Source organism: Heteronotia binoei, chromosome 9 (genome assembly GCF_032191835.1).
Source record: "Heteronotia binoei isolate CCM8104 ecotype False Entrance Well chromosome 9, APGP_CSIRO_Hbin_v1, whole genome shotgun sequence".
NCBI classification, from domain to species: domain Eukaryota; kingdom Metazoa; phylum Chordata; class Lepidosauria; order Squamata; family Gekkonidae; genus Heteronotia; species Heteronotia binoei.
The window spans coordinates 2146824-2168120 of record NC_083231.1 but is presented as its reverse complement, the minus strand read 5'-3'; the positions used below and the strand labels follow the sequence as shown (position 1 = coordinate 2168120).

General features: G+C 41.9%; 1 protein-coding gene across 1 annotated transcript in view; it reads left to right on the top strand.

Annotated features, from left to right (window-relative positions):
• Positions 1-21297, top strand: part of JAKMIP1 (janus kinase and microtubule interacting protein 1) — a 154691-nt gene that overhangs the window by 73998 nt on the left and 59396 nt on the right. Inside the window, exons 10-13 of the mRNA XM_060246127.1 lie at positions 410-469; positions 15901-16029; positions 18255-18383; positions 20138-20221. Coding sequence (XP_060102110.1) covers positions 410-469; positions 15901-16029; positions 18255-18383; positions 20138-20221 — 402 coding nt within the window. The remainder of the gene's footprint in view (positions 1-409; positions 470-15900; positions 16030-18254; positions 18384-20137; positions 20222-21297) is intronic.

Below are 21297 nucleotides of genomic sequence, written 5' to 3'. Positions count from 1 at the left end.
CTTCCCCCCCCCAGCAAGCTGGGGACTCATTTTACCGACCTCCAAAGGATGGAAGGCTGAGTCAACCTGAGCTGGCTACCTGAACCCAGCTTCCACCAGGGATCGAGCTCAGGTCACGAACAGAACTTAGGACTGCAGTACTGCAGTTTTAACACTCTGCGCCACAGGGCTCTTAAAGGAAGAGGAGTGAGCTACAAATTGAGGTGCAGACTGAGCTGTAGAAGGGAGAACAAGGAGACTGTAACAGAAATGGAGACAACTCTAGAAAGTTTACTTTCCCAAAATTAACAAGGGAAGGGTTTCTCCTCCCCACCGCCCCCATGCAGCAGGGTGCAGCTTTAGATCCTTCAGCCGTGCAGCCATTCTGGAAATTCTGAGCAGGTTTTAAATGAAACTTCTCTTCATTTAGGAACGTGAACGATTGTTACGGTCTAAGAAACATAAAAGGAAAAGTTTGAAACTTCCAAAAGTGAGTTAACATTTCTCTCTATCTTCATGAATATTGACCTTTCCATATTAAAATATGATTATGTAAATGAGGAAGAGTATCATAAGTTAAAATATGTAAGCATCATAGTTAAGCGTCATAGTTAAAATATGTAACTGCTGGGCTGATTTCTTCTGTATTTATTGCTGGTGTTTCAAATGCTCAACTGGTGGTGGCCTCCTGGTGGCGCTTTTCCTTCACATTCTGCTTTGCACCTTTAACTGGTTGCAGAACAACCTTATGTGCTTTTTTTGTCGTTGTTTTCTGCATAGGACAGTAAAGACAACAACAACCCCTCCTGTAACTCTATGACTCACTCCCCCTTCCCCCAACATAGCCCGTCAACAAGAGAAGAAATTATAGGAACATCAGAAGAGTCCTGCTGGATCACAGCAGTGAAGGTCCATCTAGTCCAATATCTTACCTTACACAGTGGCCAGCCAGTTACTCTGGAGGGCTAACAAATAGGGCATAGAGGTCAAGGCCTTCTCTGACACTGCCTCCTGGCTCTGTGAATTTAAAGGTTCCTTTTAGTTACCATGGCTAGTAGACATTAATAGACCTGACCTTCATGGATCTGTCTAATCTCCTTTTAAACCTATCTATGCTAATGGCAGCAAATTCTTCATTGTAATCACTCGTTGTGTAAAAAAAGTATTCGTTTTTGTTCATCTGGAATCTACTACCCATCAGCTTCATTGGATGACTTTGGGTTATATAGTATTTTGAATGTTTCCTTTCTAAACTGAAAAATCCCAGACTCTTCAGCCTTTTCTCACAGAGAAGGTGCTGCAGTCCCTTAATCATCTTGACTGCCCTCCTCTGTACTGTCAAGTCCCCAACAGTTCAGTGATCAACACCAGGCCATTCAGATAATAGACTTTTATTGACTTACTGACAGGTTAGGCTCAAGATGGCTCTTGCAAAAACTGACTTTGGCGGGCAGATGCCCTCTACTTATACCTTATGTTAAAACCATTATACGTTCAAACCTCAGGCGCGAAGCAAGCGGTCCCTCCCCCCTAGTTCTTTCCCAGTCCCCTCACAGGTGCACACATATCGGACAGAGATGGCATTGGCCATCCCTGAGATCAGGCAGAAAGAATGCTTCAGTTGTTATACAGAGATAGGAGCTGGCTAAGCAAGAAGTGAAAGTAACATTCTGGCTAAATGGCAAGAGGTATTCTTGACATGTACTTTCCCCAGATCTGAAATGCCCTTTCTGAGATACGGTAACCAGAACTGCATACAAGATATTACAATAAAGGGGTAAAGAAAGAAAGAAACCAGGTCACATAGGCATCTGAGAGCAGGTTTTTTTTTAAAGAGAAAAAGGAAGGCTGAGAAGGGGGTGGGGAGATGAGAGGAAGCAGTATGAATCCAACTAAACAAGGAGTGGAGAAGCTGAGGCCTCCCAGCCGCCACAAAGAGATTAAAGGCTTCTTGCCAGGTTGAGGTGAAGGTCTCAGGAGCTTTTTTGTCAGTTTTGTGTAATTCTCTCCCTTACAAGGATGCACACGAATGTTTCTCTGTGCCACGGGGAATGTGAATGACCCTGCTGAGGAAAAGGCTTTGTTGTGATTTTCTGTGACTGATAGAGGGGCTCAAGGGAGCAGTTTCAGAACTTAGGCAGCCTAGAGGGGAGAGGATCCCCATCTTCAAGGACGTGAAGGGCTGTCATATAGAGGATGGTGCAGAATTGTTTTCTGTGGCCCCGGAAGGTAGGACCAAAACCAGTGCATTGAAATTAAATCAAAAGAGTTTCTGGCTCAACATTAGGAAGAACCTCCTGACCGTTAGAGCGATTTCTCAGTGGAACAGGCTTCCTCGGGAGGTGGTGGGCTCTCCTTCCTTGGGGGTTTTCAACAGAGGCTGGATGGCCCTCTGACAGCAATGAAGATCTTGTGAATTTAGGAAGGTGTTTGTGAGTTTCCTGCATTGTGCAGGGGGTTGGACTAGATGACCCTGGAGGTCCCTTCCAACTCTAGGATTCTAAAATGATATAGATGTATTTTTACTATCACAGAATGACCACATTCCTTTCTGTATATTAAATACTGATTACTGAAATCAGGTGGGCTCCAAAGGAGGACAGAGACCAACACGCTGGCCTGGAATACTGATAAACTGCAACTTTTACAAGCTCTTATAAGGGTTTTAAGATCCATAACCTTTGTAAGACCCCAGTGAATTAATACCAGTCCAACTGATGGAATTGACCTGGAGAGACACAAGACTAGAAGCCAGTGGAAGGAAAAGAATGCTCCCACTCTCCAAGCAAGGGGGTGGGGGTAGGGGTGCAGCTGAAACTCTTCCACATTAGTAGAATATTCTGGTTTCCTGAATCCTGTGTGAAACATCCACCAACACCTTGAAGCTGAGCCAGCCCCCACCTGTTTCCAAGAATAGGTTTTGGCAAAAGGAGGAGGTGGGGGGGTAAATGTTAGAAGTGCTGTTGGGAAGCCCTGCAGGCTGGTTTAGAAACCTGAAGAAACCTGAACTCTTGAAAAGCTGAACTTTTTGGGAATGTTTTCCAACAAAGTTCAGAAAAACCATCCCCCTTCGTATGGCATGAATTTTGTCCTCCCTGAAGAGAAACAAGAAATTGGAGGAGACAGGTGGCCTTCCTGCACACGCTGACTTGAGATGGAATTCTACCGAGTACAGTAGTCCTTGCTTCCAAATAGATGTGCATCAAATCAGACTGCAACCTGTTGGCACCCTTGATTTGCTCTGTTGTCCCAGAGTGCAGCTGCCCACAGACTTTCTGTTTGAAGGAGGTCAGCTTGAGGGACTAGAGGCAACATGAAGGAGTTGGACCCAGATTTGCAAAACATACCCTGCTTGGCATCTTGGATTACTTTCAGCTCTCCTGTTGGCCATCTGATCAGTCCCTTCCTTTACTCTCTAACTGTGTTCTCTCTGTGATTCCACTCTCTTTCAACTGTGTTGCTCCTGTTGTCTTTAGAATAGGTGGGGGTTCTCCTTCTCTTTCTGTAGATAGGGCAAGTGAGCGTTACCAAGGGTTCAACGGCATGATGACAGTTCTCCTGGGTTCATTCTATTCTCAAGTGGGGATGTGGTCACCCAACATTTCTTTACCATCCTTGTGGACTATATGTGCAGCCTGGGCCCAGCAGCTTACCTGCCACACCATGTCTCGGGGCCACCAAGGGTCCTGCAGCAGCAAACGCACACTGTCTTGACATTTTCAGTGAATTATCTACCACGACCTCAAGATCTCTCTCATGGTCAGTCTCTGCCAGTTCACACCCCATCAACTTGTATTTGTAGCTGGGATTCTTGGCCCCAATGTGCATTACTTTGCACTTGGCCACATTGAACCGCATCTGCCACGTTGACGCCCACTCACCCAGCCTCAACAGATCCCTTTGGAGTTCCTCACAATCTTCTCTGGTTCTCACCACCCTGAACAATTTAGTGTCATCCGCAAATTTGGCCACTTCACTGCTCACTCCCAACTTTAAATCATTTATGAACAAGTTAAAGAGCATGGGACTCAGTACCGAGCCCTGCGGCACCCCACTGCTTACCGTCCTCCACTGCGAAGACTGCCCATTTATACTCACTCTCTGCTTCCTATTACTCAGCCAGTTTTTGATCCACAAGAGGACCTGTCCTTTTACTCCATGACTCTCAAGCTTTCTAAGGAGCCTTTGATGAGGAACTTTATCAAAAGCTTTCTGGAAATCTGCTCAGTTGCTCAAGTTGGGGGACTTGTTCAAAAGGCCACATTGAGAGGCCATCCAGAGGGGAAGTTGAACATAGCCACCTTCTCACCTGCCAGTAAATGCCCTCTACTTGGGGCTACCTTTATGCCGGACCCGGAAGTTGCAGCTAGTGCAGAATGCGTCGGCCAGGCTGTTGTTGGGGCTCTCAAAACGGGAGCACATACAGCCGGGGCTGCGTGGACTGCACTGGCTGCCAATTACATACCGAGTCCGGTACAAAGTGTTGGTCATTACCTTTAAAGCCTTATATGGCCGAGGACCAGCCTACCTAAGGGACCGTCTCTCCCCATATGAACCCCAGAGGGCACTGAGGTCAGTGGGAAAAAATAAAATGGCGATCCCTGGGCCGAGAGAGGTCAAGCTCCAAAACACCAGAGCTCGGGCCTTTTCAGCTGCGGCCCCTGCTCTGTGGAATCAGCTTCCGGAGGAAGTGCGGGCCCTGCGGAACCTTGACCAGTTCCACAGGGCCTGCAAGACCGTCCTTTTCAAACAAGCGTATATCGACATCGACTGCTGAACTGCTGTGAATAAAGGATCCGCCATCTACATTACTATCGAATTATTTAAACTGGCAGAATCAGCGTCACAGAACTAACCATTACTACTGCCAGATAAATTTAAATTTAAATTAACTTAAATGATGTATTTTAAATCTATTAACTGGTTTTTATATGTTTAATTTTAATTGTTAAATTCAAAGTTTTTATCTATTAATTGTAAATGTATAGAATGTTGTTAGCCGCCCTGAGCCGCCTAGGCGGGGAGGGCGGGATACAAATAAAATCTATTATTATTATTATTATAAAGCTCAACAGCTGCCGGTATTCTTAGCTACCTTCATTCAGTACAGCTGTGCTTCCTAGTGAGATGATAGAGCTGCTCTGATAGAGCATTGTAGAAATGTGGCTGTGGATCGTGATTTGGTGCATGCCAAGCTGTTCAATGAAGAGTTTTTGGGGGAATTTTTCACCACTGCAGATGGGATATGTTGCAAGAGGAGTGCTTGTGCTCCACACAGTTCTGGTTTAGAGGACAGGACTTGAAGCCTCTGATTTAAAAAAGATATAACTTTTTTTTTGAAGGAAGAAGGAATCTTCACCCTGAGCCATGTTAGCAGGAAATCCTTAGTGGGGTGTGTGGTGTTATTTTGTGTCAGTTGTGTACCTGGCACATTGATGCTCTGTGCACCTTTTGCAGGGCCACTGTCCTCTGCTGAGGCCACAAGATGCTCTGGATTGTACAGGTTAAGCTTTGGGGGCCTTGTCAGTGGGGGAACAGGACGGGTTTCCATGGATTCATTGCCTTGCTGGTGCCAGGTAACTGTTGCTACCCTGACTTTCCTTGGGCACGCTGTTAATTGCCATGGGGTGTCGAGGAGAGTGGCACGCGGCTGCCAATTAGTTTGCAGCTCCTAGAGCTGCCCCGAGGGTGGAGAAGCTCCGTATGCCATGTAGCCCTGGAAGGCACCCAGTTGTTTGCAAGTGGTTAGGGGCCATCGTCATATTTTGCTTTTGAGACCCATTTTGCTTCCTACATCCCAAGATGCCTCTGGATATTTCAGGCTTGTGACTTCTGACAAGTGGCATGGCTGAGAACACTTTCTAAGGTTTCTGACTGTGGGACAGAAACAAAGTGAACTCTTTGGAACCTGGCAGGCTTCAGGGCTCCTGTGAGCAGAAGAGGTTCTGTAGAGTTTATGAGGAAAACAAGAAGTGGTCAGCCCCGGCATCATCAGTATGGAATATGTAATTCTTGTCCTGTATTTCTCCTTTTTTGTCTGCCTGTGTGCTCTGGTGTGTTTATATTTTTCTGGCTGCCAAGAAATGACTTATAAGCATGACGGTAAGAGCTCTTCGTGTTTAAATGCTTCATGGACGGGTCTTTCCATCTGTTGGTCAGCGGAATGTAAAAAAGAGATGATTTTCTACTTACTTCAAGTTTCTAAAATTCTAAATTCTACTTAATTGTTCTTTTTTAATAGATCCAAGTGGGCAGCCGTGTTGGTCTGAAGCAGTAGACAAGTGGCACCTTTAAGACCAACTACATTTTATTCAGAATGTTTTGTATGCTCTAAGCAGACTTATGATCTGATGAAGTCTGCTTAGAGCATACGAAAGCTTCCATTCTGAATAAAATTTAGTTGGTCTTAAAGACGCAACTTGTCAACCGCTTTGTTCTGTTCTTTTTTAAAGTAGTGGTGAAAATGGCAGCTTGTTCTAGACTCTGTTTGTTAATCCTCACGGATGCTGCAGTCTGTTGCTGGAAGACCTTCGTCATGGGCTGAGATCTATCTGTATAAGAGGCCTGCCATTGTTGGCTTAAGGAAAATGAACCCTCATCAAAATGAACAGCAGAATCAGATGATTAAAGCAAACTTGAATGAGTTAAAATAGAGTAAAATAGTTAAAGTTAAAAGTAGAGTAATGAAGAAAATGACCAAAGATTAAATTCAGTGATCAGCCTTTATTTAAGTTCGTTTCACACAGAGTCTCACAGCCACAGATATATATCTGCAATTATGAGTATAGTGTGGAGTTGTTTTCTCTTGCCCCAGAACGTTGGACCAGAACCAATGGGTTGAAATTAAATCAAGAGTTTTTGACTAAATATTAGGAAGAACTTCCTGACAGTTAGAGTGGTTCCTCGGTGGAACAGGCTTCCTTGAGAAGTGATGGGCTCTCCTTCTTTGGAGGTTTTCAAACAGACCAGAGGGCCATTTGCTGTGAACTTGAGTGGAGATATTTGTGAATTTCCTGCATTGTGCAGGGGATTGGGCTAGATGACTCTGAAAGTCCCTTTCTCCTCTATGATTCCAACCTTACGAGAAAGAAGGTTAAGGAGATGATGATCACTAGAACGACTCAGAGAGGGAACTAAGAGGGGGAAAAGCAGGGATGCTCTCAGCTCTATTGATGGCTGGATGCCTGGCTTCTTCTAACAGTCACATCTGTTCCATTAAAAAATTACATGGCATAGGCTGCATGCTTTGAACATCTGTCCTTTTGGTTTGTTTCCTTGGGTCCTTTTGGTGCAGTTTGTGTTTCTAGGCACAACTGGGCAGCACTGTCCCATCTGTGTGCAGAAGAGAGACAGAGTTGTAGCTAGTTGTAGCTCCTTCAGACCCCTTGAAAGGCCATCTGTGGACCCCTCTGAAGCTATTTACATCTGTGGATCAGCATCACATTGACGGAGGGGAGATTTTCTCCACCCCCCCCCCCCGAAACTCGGAGTAACTGTCTGCTGGGATCTTCCTCATCTGCCCGGAACAGGGGGGGTTCTGGAAGGGCAGGTGGGCCAGGGAGGAAAAGAGGGAGCCTCTCATGACCTGATAGAGTCTGCAGAGGGGGAATTAGGTTTAATATTTGTTTAAAAACAATTTTATTATACTGTAATATATTGCAATAATACTCATCTATTATTAAAAGTTCATACAAAAACATTACATTTTCTCCTCCCTCCCCCCCTTTTCATGATCTCCAACGGTGTATTTAAGTAAATTACTAAAACTAAAAGGTAATTTTATCATATAAAGAATCTTCATAAAAAAATCTTACAAGAAGATAAAGAAGATAAAAAGGAAAGAAAAAACCATATGTTATAATTATAATCCATCTTCATCATAATCCTTTAGTCCTTATCAAAAGAAAATTAAAAAGAAAGTATATTCCCATACTCCCGGTTTTTCACTATAGTCCATGTATACTTCCTCCAAAGTTCAGCTATTGTCAAAAATCGCCAAGTATCCTTTAACCTTCCATTGTTTTTCAACATATATTTGAAATTTTCCCCATTCATTTTTAAACTTCTCTAGATCATTTTCTTTTAAGATTCTTGTAAGCTTGTCCATTTCACTCCAATGCATAACTTTTAAAGTCCAGTCCCATTTTTCTGGTATTTTATCCTGCTTCCACATCTACGCATATAATGTCCTTGCAGCTGAAAGCATGTACCAAATTATCGTTCTATCTTGTTTTGGAAATTTTTCCATTTGTAATCCCAACAAAAAAATTTCTGGTGTCTTCGAAATATTATAATCCAATATTTTTGAGATCTCTTGCTGAATCACTTGCCAAAATTGTTTTGTCTTTTCACAAGTCCACCACATATGGTAGAAAGATCCTTCATGTTTTTTACATTTCCAACATCTGTCTGACACCTGATTATTCATTTTTGCCAATTTCTTTGGTGTCATATACCACCTATATAACATTTTGAAACAGTTTTCTTTAATGTTATAACATGTTGATATCTTCATAGAGTTCTTCCATAACTACTCCCATGACTCCATCTGTATTTCATTTATATTTATCGCCCATTTTATCATTTGAGATTTGACTACTTCATCTTCCGTAGACCAACAATAGTTTATAAATTCTTGAAATCAATTTTTTGTTATCCCCAAACAGCATTCTCTCCAGTTCTGTTTGTTCTTGTCTTATTCCACCATTTTTAATGTCCTGTTCAAGCAAACTCTTAATCTGTTGCAATTGAAACCAGTTATATTTATATTGTAATTCTTCAGCCAATTTTAATTCCACCTTCCCTCCATGTATTTTTAACAGTTGTTTGTATGATAGCCATTTCTCTTCATTGATATCAGAATATAATTTTATTACTTCAGTTGGCACAATCGAAAGTGGTTTCATTTCATCTCCATACCTTTTATATTTTAGCCATGTCTTTACAAATTGCTTCTTATATAGTGATGTGTAAAAAAACCATCCATCTTACTTTTCGCATAACACATATATGTATGCCAACCAAAAACATTTCCATGACCTTATAATACTAGGAGTTTTCTATTTAATAATGCCATCCATTCCTTAATCCACACCAGGCATACTGCATCATGATACAGCCTTAAATCAGATAGTTGGAAACCTCCCCTTTCTTTTGCATCAATCAAAATTTTCATTTTAATTCTTGGTTTTTTCCTGGCCCATACAAATTCTGAGATTTTCGTTTGCCATCTGCTAAATTGTTTATTATCTTTCACTATTGGAATTGTTTGAAACAGGAAGATAATTCTTGGTAAGACATTCATTTTAATTGCGGAAATTCTGCCCAATAAAGACAAATTCAACTTGTTCCATTTTATCAAATCTCCATCAATCTTACACCAAAGCTGCTCATAATTATTTTTGTACAAATCAATATTTTTTGTTGTGATTTCCACACCTAAATATTTTACTTTAGAAGTAACTTCACATTTTGTTAAATTTTGTAGTTCTTTCTGTTTACTCTTTGACATATTTTACACAATATTTTCGATTTTTCTTTGTTTATGTAAAAACTTGCCAGTTCTCCATATTCTTGTATCTTACGAAGCAACAATGGTGTTACATGAGTGGGATTTTCATTTATAAACATTACGTCATCTGCAAATGCTCTGTATTTGTAAGAAAAACCTCTCAGTCTCAAACCCTCTATCTCCTTATCTTCTTGAATTTGCATAAGCAAAACCTCTAAAGTCATTATAAATTTCAATGGAGATAGAGGGCAACCTTGTCTTGTTCCTTTACTAATTGTCATCTTTTCCGTCAAGTCTGCATTTATACGGAGTCTTGCTTGTTGTTCAGTATATATCGCCTTCACCATTCTTATAAAATCTTCTCCCAGTTTCATTTTTTCCATCACTGCAAACATAAAATCCCATTGCAAATTATCAAATGTTTTCTCTGCATCTGCAAAAAATAATGCTACTTCTTTTTCCGGGTGTTTCTTGTAATATTCAATAATATCCACCACTGTTCTGATATTATCTCTAATTTGCCTCCTGGGAAGAAATCCTGCTTGCTCTTCTTTAATAACATTGTTCAAATGCTGTTTAAGACGTTCTGCTAAAAATTCTAGCATATATTTTATAGTCATTATTAAGTAGTGAAATTGGTCTATAGTTAAGTAGTGAACTGTAGACCATTTGTGGCATCTCTGTCTTCTTTCGGTATCAACGAAATTACTGCTTCTTTCCATGTGTTAGGTATTTTCCCATCTGTTCTTATAATATTCATCAATTTCTGAAGTTTTGGTGATAGTGCCTCCACAAGCACTTTATAAAATTTTGCCATAAAACCATCTGAACCGGATGCTTTCCCTAATTTCATTGAATTAATTGCCACCTCTACTTCTCCTCTTTCAGTTGGTTGATTTAATACCTTCTCCATGTTTTCTGTGAAGGGGTTTACTTTAATTTTCTGTAAATATACTTCAATTTTTCCTTTGTCCACCTTTAAACAACTTGGCATAATATTTGTAAAATTCTCTTTTAATTCCTTCCTGGTCAACAATATCCTTACCTCTCGATACTATGTTATTAATTCTCCCTTTTTCCCTTCATTTGCCAGGCCAAATATTTTCCAGGTTTATTCGCTCTTTCAAAAGATTTCTGTTGAAGTCTTTTTAAATTCCATTCCACTTCTTTGTTTAACAAATATCTCAATTGACTTTGTAATATTGTAATCTCCCTTATAATTTTCTTTTCCCCAGGTTTTTTAAAGCTCTTTCTCCTTTTTTACAATCTCTTTCTGAATATCCACCATTTGCTTGTTCTTTGGCTCTTTTATCTTTATTGTTCAATGTAATTAAAATAGCCCTCATTACCGCTTTATATGCATCCCACACAGTTTGAAATTGAATGTCCTCTTTTTCATTTATTTGAAAGAAAGACTTGGTCTCCTTTTCCAGAGACACCACTACTTCCTTTTTCTGTAGCAAATCTTCATTTATCCACCATCTTAGAGTCTTTTTCATGGGTTTTTTGTAGACCACATTAATGGATTGTGGTCTGCTCCTACTTTAGGAAGAATCTCTATTTTTTTCGTTATAAGTCCAAGATTTTTTGTACTCCATAACATGTCAATTCTTGAGAAAGAATTATGCCTTGCTGAAAAGAAAGTATAATCACATTCTTTAGGGTTAAATTCCCTCCATATATCTTCCAGACTTTTTTGTTTTACTAACTCAAAAAATGACTTTGGTAATTTTCCTTCATTATTTTTTCCCCCAGATTTGTCCAGAATGTTTTTAACTGTTCCATTAAAGTCCCCCATTAGCATAATTTGCCCATATGTCACTTGGTCTAATTGTTGCATAATGTCTTTAAAGAAAGAGTCTTTTGCTCCATTTGGGGCATACAGTCCCAATAACAAAGTTCTTTTATAGTTCAGCGTCACTTCCACTGCAATATATCTGCCATCATCATCCTTAAAAATCAATTTTGGGTCCAATTCTTGTTTATCATAGAAAACAACTCCCCTTTTTTTCTCCTTAGCCAATGAACAGAATTCCACAACCAGTGGTTTATTCCATAAAAAATTATAATCCATTTTTCTTCTTGTAGGCAAATTATATTGCATTTTTGTTTCCCAATCCAATGAAATGTTGCCCTTTTTTGTGGTGTATTAAGTCTATTTACATTCTAAGATATTAATTTGTAATCCATCATGATTTTCTGTTTTTAGTCTGTACCCTCAAACTCCTTATGTTCATCCAAAAACTTCGTCATTTCTTGGGTGCTTGTAATCCCTTTTTTTTATGTTCAAAACTTAAACCCTCTGGAAGTATCCATCTGTATTTCATTTCATTTTCTCTCAGCTTTTCAGTCAGTTTTTTGTATAATCTCCTGTCATTTATAACTTTCCTTGGCAATTCTTTCTTGATTCTTACACTACTGCCATCCACCTCCAATGTATTTTCAAATTGTTTACTTAGAATCTTTCCCACCATATCTCTTGTCACAAATCTTACAACCACATCTCTTGGTAGTTTGTTTTTTCTGGCATACTCTGAATTAACCCTATAAATATAGTCATAAAAATAACTAGTTTCATCAGGGTCATCTACCAAAAACTCAGCAATGATTTTTATTATGTATGTCCTTAGATCAGTCTCAATAGATTCAGGCACCCCTCTCAAATGAATCTGATTTTCCATTAGTTTACAGTCTTGTAGCACTGCTTTCTCCTGCATTTTTTTTATACTGGAACCCACTGTCTTTCACCTTTTCTTCAACCTCCTGGACTTTCTTTAATGCTGCTTGGGAGTCTTTTCTGAGATCTTCAATTTCTTTTTTAAATTCTTTTTTAATCACCTCTGCACTGGATTCAATGTCTTTTTTAATTCTTTCTTACTCTCTGTTATTGAATCCTTTATTACTTTTACCTCCATGGCCTCTATTGCCTCCTGCCATTTAGACATTTTTGCTTCTTCAAGTGTCCTAGCCTTAGTACGAAACTGCTTTGCTCCTGATTTATTCACAGACATCACTGTCTGCCCATTACTGAAATAGGCTCAGAAGTTGACCTCATCAAATTAATTTTCAATATCACTGTCTTATAGATTAAGGCATGCCTTTTAGATGAGCCTAAAATCGCCATTCTCAGAGGCTCCTAAGTCGAGATATTAATTTTTAAAAGTTTTATTTTCTTCAAAATGGCGTTCCCTTTTAAAAAATTTTTCCTTTTTCTCCTGGAGTGTTCCAAAATTGAATCAAAACATATAGTCCAATAGATCTCACCTTATAATGATGATATCTGCCGGCTCCACTATTTTTTAAAGTCCCGTTTACTTTTTAAAAATTTTTAAACTTTTGACCTTCTTTTAATGGCCACCAGTACTTCTCTATGATTTATAATCCCAAAGAGGGTTAGGAGGCTTGCAGTTTTCCCTTCTGTTAATGGCCACTTTCTTTCTTTCTTGCCACGAAGTCTCATTTTTAGTGGTTGAGAAATCTCGCGTTAGTTCTATAACGTCATTTCCTGTGACATCCCACAAGTCAGCAGATCTGTTTTCGGAGGGGGTTGTCAAGCCCGACCACAGGTATTCAAAACAACAGTTATTTTCCTTCTTTTAACCTTATTTCTCCAAGTTCATTAGTCCCAAATTTACCCCCTCCTTTATCTTCCTTACTTTAACATAGTTGGATCCAGACCTTTATCTTTATTTCAAATATTTTAGTCCCGGAGTGATAGATAAAGATCTTTTACCTTTAGAATTGTGATCCTTTTAAACACCATTCTCTTCAAAAGTAGACATTATTCAGTTCCAAAGAAGCTTTGAATCCTGGTGAATTTAAGTCAAATTAAAGACCTCAGAAGTCCTCTGTAGACGTTGGAATGCAATCCTTCTCCGGGGACCCTTCAAAGCCAAAAAGGAACCCCACTGGAGTTCCTCGTCAGCCAAAGTAAATCCCCTCAGAATTTAACATGCATGTCTTGGGCTTCTCCCTGCCTGGGAGAAGAAGGCAGCAGGCGTTAGGATCGCCTTCTCTGCCCAGAACAGAGGCTCTGGTCTGCTCCCCTGCTGAGAAGCACCTCAATCCTCCATGACTCAAAACCGGAAGTCCTCAGGAATTAGGTTTAATATTAAAGGAATTAATATGGAAAACAAATGTTGGAAGGAATAGACTGTGCAGTGTCACTTAAGCGAGCCCGTTTGGTGTAGAGGTTGAGCGTGTAGACTCTTATCTGGGAGAACTGGGTTTGATTCCCCACTCCTCCACATGCAACTGCTGGTGTGACTTGGGTCAACCCCAAGTTCTCTCAAGGCTGTTCTGCTCAAGAGCAGTTATGGGAGAGCTCTCTCAGCCCCTCTTACCTCACAGGGTGTCTGTTGTGGGGAAGGGATGGGAAAGGAGATAGTTAGTTGCTCTGAGACTCCTTCAGGTAGTGAAGGGCAGGGTATAAATCCATTCTCCTTCTCCTCCTCATTCTAGCACAGACTTTGGTGTCTTGGGGATGGCAGTAGAGAGTTAGTCTGAGGGTTAGTGCAGTGCTCTGTGACCTTTCTTTTGTCCACTCCTGGCTTTCCCTTTATTATGGAGAATGCAACTCTCAGCGGTTCCTTCCTTCTGGTCACTTCCCTTCTTTGTCAGCCAGGAGGGCCAGACATGCTTTCTGCAATCTCTCTCCATCCTAGCTTGGATAGCTAGCGTCAAGCATGAGATTTCAAAATAACCAGTCCTTGGATTTTGAAACAAAGTTAGGTTTATTGATAATCCATGTGGCTAATTTGAGCTGAAGATTGGGACTGATACTTTGTAACACTAGAATACAAGCTTTAAAATGGCACATCAAAGGTTCTATAAACAATTCTACATTCACATGTGAAATTCACACTCTGGGTTCCTTATCTCTATTGTGGCTATCGCATCCTGGGTTCAGGCCTTGCTAGGCCTGGAAACAAGTCCCAGGAGGTCTTATCTTCAAAGAGGACATTCCTGCATCTGTTAGTAAAAGCGAAAGAAGAAAGGTGGGGGCTGCTATTTGGATGTGCTCACATTTTAACTTTGGGTTAGTAACATTTCTACCATCTAAATTCTCTAGCATAAGAATAACAATTCTAAAGTTTGACTTCAGCAATATAGAAGGGTTATACAATGCTTGACAGCTAGAAAGCTTTACTCTGCCTTTCCTATCCAGTATAGAGTCCTCTTACAACAAAGAATTTCTGTTTCTTTTCTGAGTAACAAGCCTGAGTGTGATCCTACTCCTCGAGCTGCCAGAATATAGGATTCTGCTGTATGAAGACTCAGCTTTGCTTTCAGCAACAAAGTTCCTTTTCAGGAGTCAATTGCACCTTTAAGACCAACTTAGTTTTATTCAGAACGTAAGCTTTTGTGTGCATGCACACTTCTTCAGACGAGGAATGAGGTACAGTAAGCAGAGCCACATATAGCTGGTGGGGCTTGGAATGCCAAGTGGTACAAAGTTAAAAACCAATAGCAGAATAGTAAAATTAATAAATTCAGAAAACCTTTGATCTGGGTTGCATTAGCGTGGGAAACCATAAAACAGTCACATGTCAGAATGTGAGAATGCCTGTTAATTATTCTATTGCTAATAAACCTGGGTAAAAAAACACAAAAAACACCCAGATCAAAGGTTTTCTGAATTTGTTAATTTTACTATTCTGCTGCTGGTTTTTAACTCTGTACCACTCGGCATTCCAAGCCCCACCAGCTCTATGTGGCTCTGCTTACTGCACCTCATTCCTCGTCTGAAGTGTGCATGCACACGAAAGCTGACCTTCTGAATAAAACTAAGTTGGTCTTAAAGGTGCAATTGACTCCTATTTTGTTCTACTACTTCAGACCAACACGGCTGTCTATTTGAATCTAAAGTTCCTTTTTGAGATGGTTCAGACTTTAAAAGCCCTGTAAGTCATTTGGAACACAAACAGTGACCAGAGTAAAACCTGCAGTTGGGACTCATGGAAAAAGCACAGCAGCTATCATTCTAGCCCCTCCCTCCGCCTGAAAAAAAGCTAACAGTAAACTGCTATTAAACTCAACTCTCTGGAGTTCCCTCCAGGAAAATGTTGGATGAGGGGGAAGACATGGCCTGTGCTGTGGCTTGCAGTTCATATGTAGCCTGCCTCAGTGACTCACTCCCATTTTCATGAGTCTTCAGTGGTGCACAGAAGCAAGCTGTTGTGATGCCAAAGAGAATGATCTTTTGTTTTTGAGATTTGTGAAGAACTGACAGAGTCTATCTCAACTTGAGAGAATGTTATAGATGTGTGTGTGTGTGGGGGGGCCTTTGTGGTCAATAGCTATGAAAAGTTTTGGGGACTGGATTCACCCACTGTTTATTTCTTAAAGACAGAAACAAAAGGCATTTTGACGTAGCCTCTTGGTCACAAATAATGTTGGTCCTTTTTCAGAGGCATGTTGTGGAGACATTTTTTGGATTTGATGAAGAATCAGTTGATTCAGAAACCTCATCAGTAGCTTCTTATAACACAGATAAGACAGACAGGACTCCAGCTACGCCAGAAGAGGACTTGGAAGATGTAAGTGGATGGAATTATGACTTCGATCCAGATGGGTGGCGGTGTTAGTCTGTCTGTAGCAGGAGAAAAGAGCCGGAGTCCAGGAGCAGCTGAAAGGCTAACAAAATGTGTGGCGAGGTGCGAACTTTCATGAGCCACTGCTCACTTCTTCAGATACTGACTGCTCACTTCTTCAGGCTCACGAAAGCATCTCCCCCAAGGCCACCAACTTCGTTAGTCCTCAAGGTGCTGCTGGACTCTTGGTCTTTTCTGGGCTATAACTTGATATACAAAGTTGGTTTTTTTCCTATTACTCACTTTATTAGATCCACACACACAGCAGTTTCCAGCAAATATAAACGCCATCTGCAGTGTTCAGATGTCTGTGCAGAGATTCCTAATCCTTTGTCTCTCTCTTGGCTGCGGGTGGGGGATGTAGCAACAGCACTGGATGGCCCAGGCTTGTCAGATCTTGGGAGCTAAGCAGGGTCAGCCTTGGTTAGTGCTTGGTTAGGAGACCACCAAGGAAGCATCAAAGCATTCTCAAAACAGATTCCAGATTTTCTCCCAGTTGTTGTGAAGCTCCTTTCCTCAGCAAGCCATTTCTTAGGAGCTAAATGGGCTGTTTTTTGTTGTTCGTGTTTGGGTTTTCAGGGGTCCTTCCTTTTTCAAGCCCACGGGGCCAGATGAGGTAGCAGGAAGTGGTGCATGCCAGTGTAAGGCCTGCTGGCATCCAGTCCCCAGCATGGATTCAGAGGTGCACTTCCACAATTGCAAGGACTTTTCCAGCTTCCACCTCCCACACCAGCCCCAAAGGGCCCTTGGGATACTGCAGCTCCTGGGGGTTAAGTAACACAAAGATCAGGATTTAGGGGTGGGAGGAAAGAACCACAAAAGTCACACTCTGTAGACAGAAGTCTTTTTTACCTGGAAGTAGTTGTGAGTTTCCTGCATTGTGCAGGGGGTTGGACTAGAAGACCCTGGGGTCCCTTCCAGTTCTGTGATTCTGTGGAAATGCACTGTTGGGTTTACCCCATGGCCTCCACTCCTAGCAAACAGTGGCTTCCCAGGCTGCCATTCTCTAAGTCCAGTGAAGAGGAAGATGTCCAAAGAAGCAGCCCTAGGAGGGTGGCCACCTCTACTACAGAGATATGTGTGGCTCAAAACAGACCCATGACAGCCAACCAAAGGAGAGGGGGCCTTCTTGGGAGCACCAGTCTGCTCAGGAAGAAAGGCCTCCGGAGCAGATAATAGCAGCAGGGAGGAAATAGTTAAAAGGGCTGGCCTGATGTATAGCTGTCTCCACGAGCCAATAAGGACTCCTCCTGGGCCTTTTCAGGTTGGAGCAGGCTAAAGGAGGCCCCTCCCCCTTGCCTCGGGGTCCTGATCTGTGCCCTGGTGCTTGGAAGACACGTTAGAACTCATAATACATTGTTTGGGCCTTTAGAGTTGGCTCATTCATGCCATCCCTATCCTCTGCCCTTTGTTGTGACAGCAGACTTTTGTTTGTTTGTTTTGTTATAATTTTATGTTTGTTGTTAGTTTTCAGGCTAACCTTGGCTCCATTGTAGTGCTACGTAGCCCATCCTGTAGGTTTTGTTCATCTGCGTTGTCCACCTGTCCCTTAAGTATCTGCCATTGGAGGTGTGTGGTTAGCAGTCCTGGGCAGAATGGCTGCAGCCTGACTCCACTGAAGTCAGCCTCTCTGCCCAGGACTGTGAACTTCCTCTTGCTTTCGGGGCCTGTGCAAATTAGATTCCTGAAAAGAGAAGTTACACGGCTTTAATTGTTTGCCTGTTTCTTTATGGTGTTGACACTCTTTCAGCAGTTGCTATAAATTCTTGAAACTTTAGCAGACCTCCTTTTTTAGGTCAAAGTCTGAGACCAGTGGAACCTTTATGACCAACAAAGTTTTAATTCTGGGTGCACAAAAGCTTAGAATCAAAGTGTGTTTATCTTAATGGTGCCACTGGACTCTAAGTTTCTTCTGGTACTTCAGACCAACATGGCAACCCACCCCTGAATCGTTCTACTTTTTTGATGGTTGCCGTAAATATCAACTTTTATTAACTTGACATGGAAGTGGCAGCCTTTTAATTAAGTACTGGAACACACGTCACAAAGAATATTATACTTTACTTGTTTCTGTAATTCTTCTTTTTCGTAAATAGATGTATTATTAAAATAAAAAATATACAAAATACATTTGGAACACCCAGCAGAAAACATTTTTTCTTTATTTAAAGAACACACCGAAAGAAGAAGCCGACTTGCGGTTCTGTCAGCTGACCAGAGAATATCAAGCATTGCAGCGGGCCTACGCTTTGCTGCAGGAGCAGGTCGGGGGGACTCTGGATGCAGAAAGAGAAGCCAGGGTAATGGCAGTTAAATAAATAGCTATTTCAGCTTCCACAGAGGAATGGCTCTCTAGATGGCTTGGCCTGCACTGGATGCGGAGAGGCACAGTGACTAATATGCTGGACAGCTTACCTACTTAAATCTTTTGCTATATCTGTGATTGGATCCCACCTGAATTGATTGAATTCCACGGTGACAGAATTCTCAGTCAGTTCTCTATATAAGTGGTCCCTGTTAGCAGAACACAGACACTTGGAGTATTTTGCTAACATTTTGGTGTATGTAGATTTCCATTTTTGGTGTCTTCTGCAACTTCAGACTTGATCTGGGATTCTGGGATCCAGAACAGGCACATCTGTTGTGCCACAAAGCATGGGGAGTTGATGATGTCATTGCATCGTGTGATGTGCCTTTTAGTGCATGTACAACTGGGGGAATATTCTTCTTAGTCCAAATACTGCCTTGTCTGTGGTTCCTCTTGGGTGCAGGGCCGGTGTGTGGGAGTAGGCAAAGTGGGCAATCGTCTAGGGCGCCACCACTGGGTACCCCCTCTCTGACACATGGCTCTGGCTCCTGACGACTGTCCCCTTGTCCTCTCCCATCACCAAGCTGCGCTCAACAAAGCCAAGCCACCCCCCTTTCCCCGATGTGTGACTTGGCCTCCCACCCCATCCTATCCTGCCACCCTCCTTCCTGACATGGCTGGCAAGCACTTCTTCTCACAATTTTTTTATAACATCACTTTTTTTTGAAAAATTAAAAATCAGTAAATTAAAAATGTGAAAAGTTTCAAGTGTGGTGCTCTTCAATTTCCCTGGGGGGGCTAATGGGTGCCAGAAAGCCCAGCACCGGCCCTGCTTGGGTGGGACCACAAATCCATTCCAAAATTCAGATTTTGGCAACATCTTGGCTTTCTGATAATGTGTTCATAATAATTGTCCATCCAACTAGATCTCAATGTTTTCCTGCAAGATTTCTGTTGCGTGATGCACAATCTGGGGGAAATTCATAAATAGCTTAAGCTGCCTTTTAGACACAGCAGATTTGTTGAGCTCTCAAGCACTCTTAGCTTATTGAAGACATGCCCTGCTGAAACAGAACACCTTCACTGGGGTCTCCTTCCTGCTTTCTTCCAGTTAACGGGAGACAGTTTGGTGTAGTGGTTAAGTGCATGGACTTTAATCTGGGAGAACCAAGTTGGATTCCCCACTCCTCGGCATGCAGCTGCAGGGGTGATCTTGGGTCAGCTACTGTTCTCGCAGAGCTGTTCTCTCAAGAGCAGTTCTCGAAGGAGCTCTCTCAGCCCCACCTACTCCACAGAGTGTCTGTGTGGAAAGAGGAAGGGAAACCAGTGAAGGATGGGGTATAAATCCAATCTCTTCTTCTTCTTAAACTTGACTGATTCAGGTTATGTTCATATGAGCCTCTTTTTTCCCAATAAACATTTGTCCTTTCCTCTCCTTGTTACCCTCTAAATTCCATATTCAGCACAGCATTTATCGCCATGGTCTGCTGACAACCCACAGTGCCCTTTTTGCTAGAGTTACACCATTCTAAATCCATTGACTTCAGTGGGCTTAGCTGCATGTAACTGGGATGGCAACATTTCAAATGAAGACTAGTAGAGTCCCAGTGTGGCTTGCAGCAGTTACTGATTTATAGAGATAATTTGGAGGAGTGGGTGGAGGACTGAGCACAGAAAGCAGAACTACGTCTTGTTTCCAGATTATCACTATGATAGTTCTAAGTGTTCTCTAAACTGACTTTTCAGACTCGTGAGCAACTGCAAGCTGATCTTCTCAGGTGCCAAGCGAAAATAGAAGACCTGGAGAGAGCTCTGATGGAGAGAGGGCAGGTAAAAGGCTCCGTTCCTGCTGCATGTCGATTCTTCCTGTCTCTGGCAGGCAGTGCCGCTCTGATCATCTTCCTTGCTTCCTGGTGCAGTTGTGTGTCTGCTAGTCCACCAGTGAAATATACTTACTGAGGGCTCAATAAGAAGATATATTCAGTGCTGTGAATGTTGAATGGTGTAATCTGTGATCTTGTCCTCTCTTGAGAAGAGCCCTGTTGAATCCAGGGAGCAAAGCTGGGCCAAGAGCAAGCATGTGCAGGGTGAGCTACGGGGCCCTCTTCACAGGCGCTTCCTGCCTGGCTCAGAGTCACGTGACCTTAATGTGAAGAGAAATGCTCCAAGATGACTTTTCCTGTTTGAGGTTATTCAAAGAGAGCCAGCCCTATGACAGTTGGTACTCATGATATCTTTTTGTGAAGTGATACCATTAGCAAAGCCTAGTACAGCAGTGGCTATTCCTGTAATTTTTCCAGATGCTGACTAATGATCAGAGTCACAGAAGAATCTTGATATCAGATTTATTGTTTTAAAATAAAAGTCTATACCAGCCTGAATGAACATATGAAGCTGCCTTATCCTGAATCAGACCTTCGGTCCATCAAAGTCAGCATTGAATGTAAAGCATATAGATGTACACACTATAAAAATTTAATAGTGCTTTGGTTTTGATACAGTTCTGCATCCAGGACTAAATAGCTGTTTAGCGTCTGCTGTACCTCTGAAAGTTCCCTCCTTGGTAGCAGATAGGTGAGAACTGTTATAGTGTGAAGATGTCAGTCAGGCATGGAGACTGAAGCCTTCTCTAGTGACACCTGTGAGTCCATCCTTGAGTGAGGTAGACCCTAAAAGCCAAGAAGACAGAGCACAGCCTCTGAAACTCACAGTGAACCCGCACTGAACAGCATCTTGAATCGTAGAACTGTGTTGTCTTCCACACAGGGACGGGATTTTGTGGTTTCCCTGTTGGTGTTGTGGTTGCTGATAAAGAGCACATAGCTGATTCCACATAGCTGGTTTTCCCCACCATTTCTCTGCTCCAGCCCCCACTAGGGGATACCCCCCTCCCCTTGACCATCTGG